This window comes from Chiloscyllium plagiosum, chromosome 12, assembly GCF_004010195.1.
Source record: "Chiloscyllium plagiosum isolate BGI_BamShark_2017 chromosome 12, ASM401019v2, whole genome shotgun sequence".
In the NCBI taxonomy this organism is placed as follows: domain Eukaryota; kingdom Metazoa; phylum Chordata; class Chondrichthyes; order Orectolobiformes; family Hemiscylliidae; genus Chiloscyllium; species Chiloscyllium plagiosum.
This window is the reverse complement of record NC_057721.1, coordinates 63,387,007-63,399,237: the sequence shown is the minus strand read 5'-3', so window position 1 is coordinate 63,399,237 and position 12,231 is coordinate 63,387,007. Positions and strand designations below refer to the sequence as shown.

At 39.3% G+C, this 12,231-nt stretch overlaps 1 protein-coding gene across 3 annotated transcripts in view; it reads right to left on the bottom strand.

Annotated features, from left to right (window-relative positions):
• itsn1 (intersectin 1 (SH3 domain protein)) overlaps positions 1-12,231 on the bottom strand; it is a 207,869-nt gene that overhangs the window by 72,220 nt on the left and 123,418 nt on the right. For all 3 annotated transcript variants that reach the window (XM_043701257.1, XM_043701255.1, XM_043701256.1), the window contains 3 exons: positions 9,765-9,997; positions 7,867-8,026; positions 6,171-6,376 (listed from right to left, as the gene is read on the bottom strand). In XM_043701257.1, the coding sequence (XP_043557192.1) occupies positions 6,171-6,376; positions 7,867-8,026; positions 9,765-9,997 (599 nt within the window). The remainder of the gene's footprint in view (positions 1-6,170; positions 6,377-7,866; positions 8,027-9,764; positions 9,998-12,231) is intronic.

Here is a 12,231-nt window from a genome sequence, read left to right as displayed (position 1 = left end):
GAAATAGATGGTAACATCTTGCAAAATGTCCAGATTACAGAGGAGGAAGTGCTGGATGTCTTGAAACACATAAAAGTGGATAAATCCCCAGGACCTGATCAGGTGTACCCGAGAACACTGTGGGAAGCTAGAGAAGTGATTGCTGGGCCTCTTGCTGAGATATTTGTATCATCGATAGTCAAAGGTAAGGTGCCAGAAGACTGGAGATTGGCAAACGTGGTGTCACTGTTTAAGAAGGGTGGTAAAGACAAGCCAGGGAACTATAGACCGGTGAGTCTGACCTCGGTGGTGGGCAAGTTGTTGGAGGGAATCCTGAGGGACAGGATGTACATGTATTTGGAAAGGCAAGGACTGATTCGGGATAGTAAACATGGCTTTGTGCGTGGGAAATCTTGTCTCACAAACTTGATTGAGGTTTTTGAAGAAGTAACAAAGAAGATTGATGAGGGCAGAGTAGTAGATGTGATCTATATGGACTCCAGTAAGGTATTCGACAAGGTTCCCCAAGGGAGACTGATTAGCAAGGCTAGATCTCATGGAATACAAGGAGAACTAGCCATTTGGATACAGAACTGGCTCAAAGGTAGAAGATAGAGGATAGTGGTGGAGGGTTGTTTTCAGACTGGAGGCCTGTGACTAGTGGAGTGCCACAAGGATCGGTGCTGGGCCCTCTACTTTTTGTCATTTACATAAATGATTTGGATGTGAGTATAAGAGGTATAGCTAGTAAATTTGCAGATGACACTAAAATTGGAGGTGTAGTGGACAGCGAAGAGGGTTACCTCAGATTACAACAGGATCTGGACCAGATGGGCCAATAGGCTGAGAAGTGGCAGATGGAGTTTAATTCAGATAAATGCGAGATGCTGCATTTTAGAAAAGCAAATCTTAGCAGGACCTATACACTTAATGCTAAGGTCCTAGGGGGTCTCGCTGAACACAAAAGTCTTGGAGCGCAGGTTCATAGCTCCTTGAAAGTAGAGTCGCAGGTAGATAGGACAGTGAAGAAGGCATTTGGTATGCTTTCCTTTATTGGTCAGAGTATTGAGTACAGGAGTTGGGAGGTCATGTTGCGGCTGTACAGGACATTGATTAGACCACTGTTGGAATATTGCGTGCAATTCTGGACTCCTTCCTATTGGAAAGATGTTATGAAACTTGAAAGGGTTCAGAAAAGATTTACAAGGATGTTGCCAGGGTTGGAGGATTTGAGCTACAGGGGGAGGCTGAACAGGCTGGGGCTGTTTTCCCTGGAGCGTCAGAGGCTGAGGAGTGACCTTATAGAGGTTTACAAAATTATGAGGGGCATGGATAGGTTAACTAGACAAAGTCTTTTCCCTGGGTTCAGGGAGTCCAGAACTAGAGGGCATAGGTTTCGGGTGAGAGGGGAAAGATATGAAAGAGACCTAAGGGGCAACCTTTTCACGCAGAGGGTGGTACGTGTATGGAATGAGCTGGCAGAGGATGTGGAGGAGGGTGGTACAATTGCAACATTTAAGAGGCATTTGGATGGGTATATGAATAGGAAGGGTTTGGAGGGATATGGGCCGGGTGCTGGCAGGTGGGACTAGATTGAGTTGGGATGTGTGGTCGGCATGGACGGGTTGGACAGAAGGGTCCGTTTCCATGCTGTACATCTCTATGACTCTGTGACTCAATGTGATACTCAATTCCACATTCAAAATTCTGGGTGAAGTCAAGGAGGAGGATAACCTGCTGTGGTAAAAACAATGACTTGCAGATGCTGGAAACCAGATTCTGGATTAGTGGTGCTGGAAGAGCACAGCAGATCAGGCAGCCTCCAAGGAGCTTCGAAATCGACGTTTCGGGCAAAAGCCCTTCATCAGGAATAAAGGCAATGAGCCTGAAGCGTGAAGAGATAAGCTAGAGGAGGGTGGGGGTGGGGAGAAAGTAGCATAGAGTAGCTCCAGGGCAGAGGAAATGACCTGGGAGTTGCAGTGAGAGAGGGACTCCCTGAGATTCTTGTAGGGAGAGGAGGAAAACTTCAAGGCAGGCATCCTTTCAAGAAGGATAAACTGTGCCTGGCCTACATTACACTACATTCTTTGGGCTATATTTTAGTTGATCAGCTTCCAGTTGCCCACCAATGCATTGCATTAAGTCGTGATTATTCTCATTATCCTCAGAGGAGAGTGTTGTGAGGTTAACGAACAAAAACAGGACACAGCAGAGACCTGTTGGACAACAAGTCACATTTTCTGCAGATAATGTGTAACTTAACATCCTCAACGTCTTTACCCTTTTAATTGATTTTTCAGACAGTTTTGAACTACTGGACTAAAATATTCAACCTCTGATTTAAACGTGAAATACTGTGTATGGAACACAGAAGTAGGTCCTTCAGCTGTGCTACTCTAGATCATGACTGATCACCAACCTCAATGCCATTTCCCATGCTGCCCACATATTTATTGTGGTTCTTAATAATTGAAAATCTATCAACAAATATCTTGATCTGAATATTGAACTTCCTTAATCATCTGGATGTACGGAATACCAAAGATTCACTAACCTCGAGAAGAAAACGTCCTTCTCATGTGCAACGTAGGCTGGACAATAAATGTTGGCCAGTCAGTCAGTGATGCCCACATCACACAAGCAAATTTTTAAAAATATTATGTTCATCCTCAATGGCTTTGATTCTGACATTGCCAATATTGGCAATGTTGGCATTTATTTGTAATTTGGGATTTTTAAAAATTAATGATTCAAATTTCTTTTGGATGTTCAAAGAGATTGATGATTAACTTCTAAGGGCTTCTGTAGCCATAGTAATTTCTTTTAAAACATGAATAGCAGCAAGTTTCAGGATGAATGGGCTTTTACTTCACAACCAGGCAAGGTAAACAATTATGCATTAAGATGTTAGAAACTTCTGCATGTTTTTAAAGCTCAGAGGAAACAGCAATAACTTATATAAATAAAATGTTTGTTTGGGGCAGTTTTGCATAAGTATTGGTGCTGATGGGTGTGTAAAGCAGCACTCCTGGGAAAGGGAGAAGATGGAAAATAGACAGTATCTTGAACTCAAGTGTTTGGAAAAACTCTGAAGAACTTATTAAAGTCAAGTACATTTTAACTCAGGTATATGAAAACTCCAGCTATAGGCTCAGATTTTCTAGACGAAGTAGAAGTCACAGTTCAATTAAGCAGACAGGAAATGTTAGAGGTAGTAAATTTTCATCACTGTGAAAGGGGTGCCTTTGGAATGCATGAAGGATAATTCTTGGGATGAATGGGATATGTTACGACATGTTTAAAAAAAACTTTACATTCGTATTGTAGTAAACTGCCTGGTTTATTCTATTTTATCTTCATAGAATCCCTACAGAGAAAAGCCATTCAGCCCATCAAGCCTGCACTGGCCCTCTGATGAGCAGACAGGACAGAGGAATTAAGAACATAACCAGATCAGCCATGATCTTGTTGAACAACAGAATATGCTTCAAGGGCCTAATGGCTTATTAATTGTTTGAAGTCTGTGCTGTTTGTCATAAATCTGCCTAACTACCGAAAGACAGGCATGATCAAATGGAAAGGCTATGGCTGTGGGCAATGATCACACATTCTTCAGTTCCAATAAACGCTTCATTGGTAGTATGTTTGAAAAATATCCGCACTTCAAAATTTTAAGCATGTTCCTATATTGGAACTTGAAGTTTCAGAGATGGGGTCTCAGCTCTGGAAATCCAAAATCTCTCCCTACCCCGTGCCGTGCATGGTCTGCATCTGCCAATTTATCTATCCTCTCAGAAAATTGTAAGAAACTAGTGAGTGAAGACAGATTGCTTCCAAATGTATTCTAACTACCACATATGGAATCTGGGCTCTTAAATCATTCCTTGTGGAGCTCCTTGTGTAATGACTTCAAGCAAACTTATGCATGACATTTGTTTAACTTAAGTCGTCTGCATTTTACAGCTTCATGTTTCACTCAGTGTACTCTGATAGCACATATTATATTTCAGCTCTCCAGTACAGCTCCAGAAGTTAATGGCATAGAGCAATAAACTACAAGTAATCCCAATCAGACGATTTAATATTGACTAGCACTTCACCCTGAAATCAAGTGCCCAGAATTTGATAGATATTTGTGATGCAGTGGTCGCGTCGCGAGCAGGAGGCACGGGTTCAAGTCTCACCTGCTCCAGAGGAGTATAACAACATCTTTGAATGGGTTGATTAGAAAATATTGAAAAAAGGTCTTAATTATAAAAGCATACTTAAATAATAAAATGTTAACAAGAGTAAATCGGTAAGCTATGAATTGGAAAATACAAGTTTATTACATATAGCAAAAAAAGTCCATTTTTTTGGGTAGCACGAAGGGAGATGAGACCACCTCGTTCCAAAATACTTCGAATGCACGGATCCCACTTCCAGCTGAAAGAATTGCCAGATATATCAAAGTTCTAATGTGACAATCGCAGATTTTCACAATGTAGATTAGTATGGCCATAATGTAACACATACATGTCACAGTTTCCAAGTCTCCAGAAAAAAAATGTAGGGATCAATTAGGTCAAATCTTCAGCCATTCAGACCTGGAGGTCGACCTCAAAAAATGGCATCTGACACAAATAGCAAAGGAAAACTGCTTCCATTCTCACTCCTCCAAAGGAGGATATAAAATAACAAACACACTAAGCCATACAAGGTTTAGAATCTCAGAATATTACGCTTATCTAACAATTACAGTAGGTTTTCATGCACACTTTTTAATGGATGCAATGTGGGAAACAACAAACCAACATTCAAAAAAAAGTTAATCTGTAGTTTGTGGATCACTGGAGTTGATTCCAACATGTGGCACCAATCCAGCTAAGCTATTAATGAAAAGCTTGGTCAAAGAGGTATTTTTAAGGATTGTTTTAAGGGAAGGAAGCAAGGTAGGAAAATGGAGTTGTTTATGGGGTTATTGCAAAGCCTGGAGCCAAGGTAACCAAAGGTAGGCTACCAATGATAAAGCAATTAAAATTAAGGACTAACTAAAGAACAGAATAAGAATGCAGAGACCTCAGAAGTGGAGACGGGGGGAGATAATAATTGGAGGAATTTGGAAGTTGAGAATCAAGTCTAAGCTTAATCAGGGGCTTTCTAAGGGTCCTATAACAGTACCTCATCAACCTGTAATCTATATCCCCTAGAAGGTCAAGGGTAGCATGTGAACACCAGGGCCTATAAGAATCCCTCAAAAGCTATATAACCATCTAGACTCAGAACCATCACTGTTCCTTTAGTGTCACTGGGTCAAAATCCTAGAATTTCTTAACAGTATTGTGGGTATCCCGACACACCAAAGACTGCAGCAGTTCTAGACAACAGCTCTACGCCATACCAACTAACGATATTGCTTTCCTAGCAAAGAAGAAAAAAAAAAAATGCTTAAGGTAGAATGTGAGACACCAGCCAGGGTGCATTGAAATAGCTGAGTCTGAAGTTACAAATCACAGGAGCAGTTTACTTGAGACAAAGGCAAAATCAAGGAAAATTATGGAAGCAAGTGATGAAATGAATGAGGTGGAAGCTCATCTCACTATCAAATATGGCACCACACTTGTAAACAAAGAGTTTTAACTTGATAATTCTGCCCAGGAGAGGGATGGAATTAATAGCTGTTACGGATTTTGGAACGGGATTGAGAATAATGACTTTAATCCTTGTAATATTTAAATAGAGGAAATTGCTGCTCATCTAGTCTCATATGTCATAAAAACTGCCTGATAATTTAGCATCACAAGGGTGGTAAGTGAGGTAGATCTGGGTATCAGAGTACATGAAAGCTATATCTAATTGGAAGGACTCAAACATTGAGTTCTCTGTACCTGGAATATTAACCAACTTTTCTCTTTGAAATGCTACTCATCTATTTTTGTCAGTTGCATTCAATGTGATTCCATCTTGCTTTGTCGGATGTTAAGCCATCATTCACTGTTTTAGTTCTGATTTCATTAAAACTCAAAGTTAATCACAAGTGACTAACTATATTTAGACAAAAGATTACAATTTGTAACCCAAACACATTGGGGATTTCTTCAAAAAAAAAGAGAGATAATCAAACAGCAAAAATTGCTACAGGTAAGTTCCCACTTTTAAGAGATAACTTTAGACTGATCTCAGTTAATACAAAGAAATCCAAGCAAACATACCTGATGGATTTTCTTACAGGTCCTGAAATGAGTTTTACATAGGATTTGGGGAACCAGCCCTTCTGTCCATGAACCTCTCCAAACCACCACATATCCTGCTGTTCCAAAACTGTAATTATGTCATTTTTGTTGAAGTTGAGGTGATTATCCTTCTTTGCCCTCCAAGGATATAATGCTTGCGCTTGAAGTCCCTCAACCTTCTCTCCCTGGCAAATAATTTGACAAAGAAACTCACATGCAGTATTCCAGTTCTGACTTTGTTTGAATATTTACTGATCACCGCAAGAACCGACAGTCCAGTACAATTGAATGACATACGGAAAAGCAATATTTGCTCAAGTACTTGAACACTTTTACATGATGGTTCAACAGACAATTTATGGAAATTTAAAAATAATTAGTGAGTAGTCTTCCACTGACTAAGCAGAGCCCTTCCCAAACTTTGAGGGCCACACAAGCCACAGTTGACACCACCTGCTTTAAACGAAGGGAATCTAATTAAGTAGTGGATCAAAATATGGATTTAATTTCATTGACTACTTTCGTCACAATCCCGCCAAGCCTGATGGGAAACGCTTGAGTATTAATTTGGGTCACAAAACTCAAATCAGGTTTTATGAATGAATTATGGACAAAAAAATCAAACTCTCAAAATTAACATGAAGTTGTACTTTAAGTAATTTTTGTTTTAAGTAATTCCATTAATTGTTAAATGTATACAATTAAAAACAACACCATGATCAATGCAAAACATAACAGGGAAACATGAAATGCTTATTGCAATGGAGGAGAAAAAGTTTATTATTTTAAACTAGCCAAAGATAAAAATAACAGTTTGAAGTTGTTAATCGGTTTTCAATTTTCTCCGCATTTCTGTTTAGTCCCTTGCAGGGATACAGTTCAATGGTTACATTTCCCTCCCTTATCTTGCTCAAATTTATACACTACTCTTGCAGTCGAGTTTGCATCACAAGCAAACAATCTTCTCTTCACCTGACATCTAAGACACACACCACTCAAAGGTTAGCAGTGTAGTTTTGGAGTGTAGCAACAGCAGAGTAACCTTGGATTAAGCAGGGTGACAATCTTTGAAAGTTACACAAACCAGAGATGGGCTTAGGATTTTCCACATGACTCTTTCCAGTCTGCATATCTCTGACTCAAACGGTCACTAAGTGCATATGGATAAACTGCCCAGTTTTCAGGGATCACCAAGATTGCACTGGCAGAATTCCATAGAATGTTACAACAAACATTTGGGTGAATGTTTATGCTTAGACTTGTAACACACGGCAACTTAAATGGTTAAGTGTTCCGACACCCAAGATCCAGCACCACCAACCAATCTGATAAGGTACAAATCGGATGGATAAAGAATAGTCGCTTCCATGTTTTCAATATTTAAAAATTTGCATTTGCATTAAATACAGCCAATCCTTTTCAGTCTAAGCAACAAATCCCATTTAGTCTTCTTTCACTCTGAACCCATGATGCCAAGAGTTGGGCTGAGTGTCTAAAGGACCCTTCAGCCAATAAACAGACTTCCTTCTCATCCTTCACTGAACTTGACTCTACAATACTGATGAACTTCAAGTGTGTTTGCACACTGTGATATTTTATCCGATCACTTTAACATGTAACAATATTTCACACAAACTATGGCAAGATCAAGTGCCCTTTTGTATTCGCTACTTACCTGTCCTAATACAGGTGATGGAGATGATCCAGATACAGTGGCAGGGGTAAAAGCTGATCTCTGCCGAGGTTGCCCTGTGCTAGGAACAGTTAGTGATGGTTGTGTGGCCCAGGCATCCCAATTATCGCTCTCTGGCTTTTCATTGCCTGTTGTGGGCCATCTAAGTGAAAACAAAAGAACAAGAGTTGAAAAGCTGCTTTGCTATACAATCTTTTTTGAAAAATAAGTCAATGTCAAAACAGTCTTATTCCAACTTTGGTTTACAGGGGAGGACATCAGAATCAAGATTAGAATGGTGCTGGAAAAGCACAGCAAGTCAGGCAGCATCCAAGGAGCAGGAAAATCAATGTTTCAAGCAAAAACCCTTCATCAGGAATGAAAGGCTTTTGCCTGAAACGTCTCTTCTACCGTTCCTCGGATGCTGCCTGACCTGCTGTGCTTTTCCAACAGCATACTCTCGATTCTAATCTCTAGCATCTGCAGTCCTCACTTTCTCCTTTTATTTTAGTGTTCAAACCAGTGACTTGGTAATACAGAATTGAAGAATTACTGATAAAAGATATGTTGCAGCTTATGTACAGATGCAATACCACCAAATATCAAAAGGAACAAAACTTTCTGCGTGAGAAGTGAGGTGCGAGTTGGTTGGCAAATCAACATTGTTTAGCAGTGGCTTTGCCATGGAAAATACATGGGCACCAAAGCTTCTGTTTAACTGATAAAGGTACAATGCCTAGATACATCTCCTTTTAACTCTCAGCCTTTGTGCAATATAAATTTTGTTCCTCTTGAAACTTGGTTTTCTTTTATTGGTCCTAATGACAGCAAAAGCTGTGACAGCATATTCAGCAATATTTCCTGGTTGGCATTTTGACAGTTCTGTATGCCCAAAGTATAGAAAAACTAAGAAAATTAACATTCAAGACAATTTTATTTTAACATAGAGCCAATGATTTCAAACTCTTACACATGTAACATTCATACAGATTTGGTCAAGCTTTGACTGTATTGCATCCATCACATGATTTGCATTTAACTATTTTTTGCAATTAGGCTACTACTTGTTGTTTCAATTTTGAACTTCTATCATTGAACTGAAGGTAAAAGAGCTACAGGAACTTTCTAAACATGGTTGCTCTGGGAATGATGCAAGATTGACCTGGACAGCTTTAAATGCAGCATGAAACAATATTGCTATTTTAAATTTTAGCAAATGATTTAAAAGTCATAATGAAAATCATTAATATTTCAGTTTAAAGTACAGCTTTTTTTCCTTGAAAAACATGCAGTTATGCATGTCAAAGTCTATGAATAACTGTCACACCCTTAAAATAATAGAAATACTGTATTTTTCCAAAATGACCTGGAGTTGGAAAAGAACCTGGAATCTAAAGACCACCCAAACTCAAAAATAATTAGATGATGCCAACTTAGGACTTACTTAGACCACTTCCCAAAAGAGTAACTGAGCAGGGACCATGAAGAAAAAGACCTGGTTAAAGTAGGAGCTCATTCTGGATCTCATGAGAATCATCAGTCACACAATAAGTCTTCAACTACTCAAGTTAACAATGGGCTGTGTGTTACTCTTGAACCATATCCTAGCAAGACTTTAAAGAGGTGTTGAAAGGGATATCACAATTCCTGACAGTATGACAAAATAAATTGTAATGCAAGAAAATATAGTGCAAAGGCTGCAGTAATATTTTTAGCTTTTGTAAAGCTTACGTGCCAACGAAAGTACCTTCTGACGTCAAATGATTGCTTAATTTGCACTTAACCATCTGTGCACATTCATTCAAGGAAAAATATGCTTGTTATACACCAAGATATTGCAGCCTTAATTAAATAATAGCAGTTATATTTGAGAAAGCTGAAAACTACACACTTGTACCTACGTTGAGCTAAAATCTGCCCAATTGGAGGACATCGCAGGCTCTGTTGCTGGTTGCACAACACTTGCAGCCACTGTATGAGGCGCAATCTTTGCAGTCAGCTTTGCTCCCGACTGCAAATTCGGTGGCACTTCATTCTCTGGAATCTTCTCTGCATAGTTAGCAGGAAACCATCCAGTTTTCCCTTTGAGTTCACCTCCAAGCCATCCCGGTTCTCCAGTCTGACTTTCATCCACCTGTCAAAAACAATTTTGTACCATTGGCATGGGCCTATACCTCATGGAACATTATACCTCAAAACATGAAGTATGTCAAAATAAGCAGACCAGAGTTTGCCCTAAAATGAACTCATAGCTTTATCCAAGAATTGAGTCTACTGCAGTTAATTTGTAAAAACAGTGTATGCTTTTGACTGGAAAGGAAGTGTTTTGATGTATCTCTGTCTGATGCTTGACAAATATACAGAGATCATAAAAATAATTGATTGGAAAGCAAAAGCACTATTTTGTTCCTCAGGTACCAGAGTGACAGCATGTCTTAATTTGGTAAAAACATCCTATCTGGAACCAATGTTAGTGAGGCATAGTGTGCAGCTGCTGGCTAAAGCTCAGCTATTATATTTGAATTACAATTTAACATTTCTGAAGTTTTTTTTAGGCTCCTCATTTTCCTCTAATAAGTCTTTTTTTTATTTCCAAATAGGGATAGTGCACAGATGTGCAAAGAGTTGGCACCCTGACGACTGAGAAATCATGAAAATCTACAGACTTTGATACTTAATACACATGGGTGCAAAATCAATAGAGGACGTGTGTGTACACACACGCATGTGTAGAGAGAGGGGGAATTCTCAGACTTTGAGAAATGCTAGCAGAGTAACAGATAGACATCACAGACATGCACCACTGAGCACATTAAGATGCACCATTCCGATCTCATCACCACCACATTTAGCTTTTTGAATATGATGAATATGCCTTAGTACCGGAGGTCAAATTTCCAGTTGTTAAAACACCCAAACACAAAATTAACTCTGAACAAATCATTTGTTTTCAAGTATTAATTTACTGAATCTGACTAGAAGCTTCTACTCATGCCTATCTGCATTTGCCCCTAATTGCCACATTGTTAGTTTTTGCATTTCTAAATGTGGTAAAAGGAATGAGAGATGGTAGCTCCATTCCCGATGAGAAAGTTAGCAGTTCACAATATTGGCATTCCCATTACAAGGGCAGTTGCCAAGCCTCTGAGAATTACCCTTCATGTTAAATGGATGGCAATTTTGTTGAAGATTCAACTGCTCAGAACTATAATCAAACTTCAGTCAAGACAATTAAACTGATGAAAACAAAATTTCACCCTTTGCCTCAAGGACACAAATAATGTGTAACTGTACAGCCATCACTGAGTTCGAACCATTACAACTAATTTAAACAGAGTTACACTTCAAATTTGGATTTCAGATACGTGCCTTGTTTCCTCGTATAGAACTTGAATCCATGAGTGAACAAAGACATTTTGTTGAAGATTGTTGTCTGTACTTATCAGGACAATTTCCAAGAAACACCAAGGCAAATGGAAAATGCTTGAGACTATATGGGAAGACAGCACAGAATGGTTAGCACGTGTGCTGTCCTGGGTAGAAATATTGCCAAAGGAGGATACAGCAGTTAGATGACTAACAGCTAATTGCCAAGCTTTGTTTAAAATGTTAAACCAGTTAGATTGGCTTTGGATTAGTCAAAACCCTGAGAAATGAACTAGGAAATGGCTGTCACCTACTTTGTTGAATTTAGAAGGAGCAATGTGTATACATGCTCTCTGTCTACAAAGGACAGGACCCTAAGTGTCAAGATGCAGCTTCCATCTCGTGCAAGTGCACCACACTATGAGCCTGCCAGACATCCTTAAAATAGTTGCCAGTGTCGCTCTTTGCATGTTCAGGATTATTTAGCAAATGCTGTCCAATTGCTCTGAGTATCAATGATTTGCTGCATCCCCTGTGCTCTTTCCAGTCACCATCTCTGCTTTAGGTCACAAGCTTTTGGTTGGAAGTATTAATGTACAGGGCCCTGTCCTTTGTAGTAGGTAAAAACAAAGCACACTGTGATGTAGGTTTTTAGTATATTAACTCAACAAAATAGGTGGTAGATCATCATTCTCTGGTTAATTTCTCAGGGCAATTCATTGATGTAGAAGAAACATCACGTCTAGTTTAGAATTACAATACAGTTTGGCAGTCAACTGTGAATCATCAGTTGCCTGGTCCCTTGAAGATCCCACCTTCTCAAACTCTCCCATCACTTTAGGTGCAGTGATCCTCAAATTAAACTACCAGAATCATCTCCCTCTAATGAGTGTGTGCAGCCATATGGCCCTGTCAGACTATGGTGATTTGACCTTTAACTGGTAAATCTCCAATGGCAACATATTCAATTAAGAATCCACTTGTTAAACAATCTCCTATCAT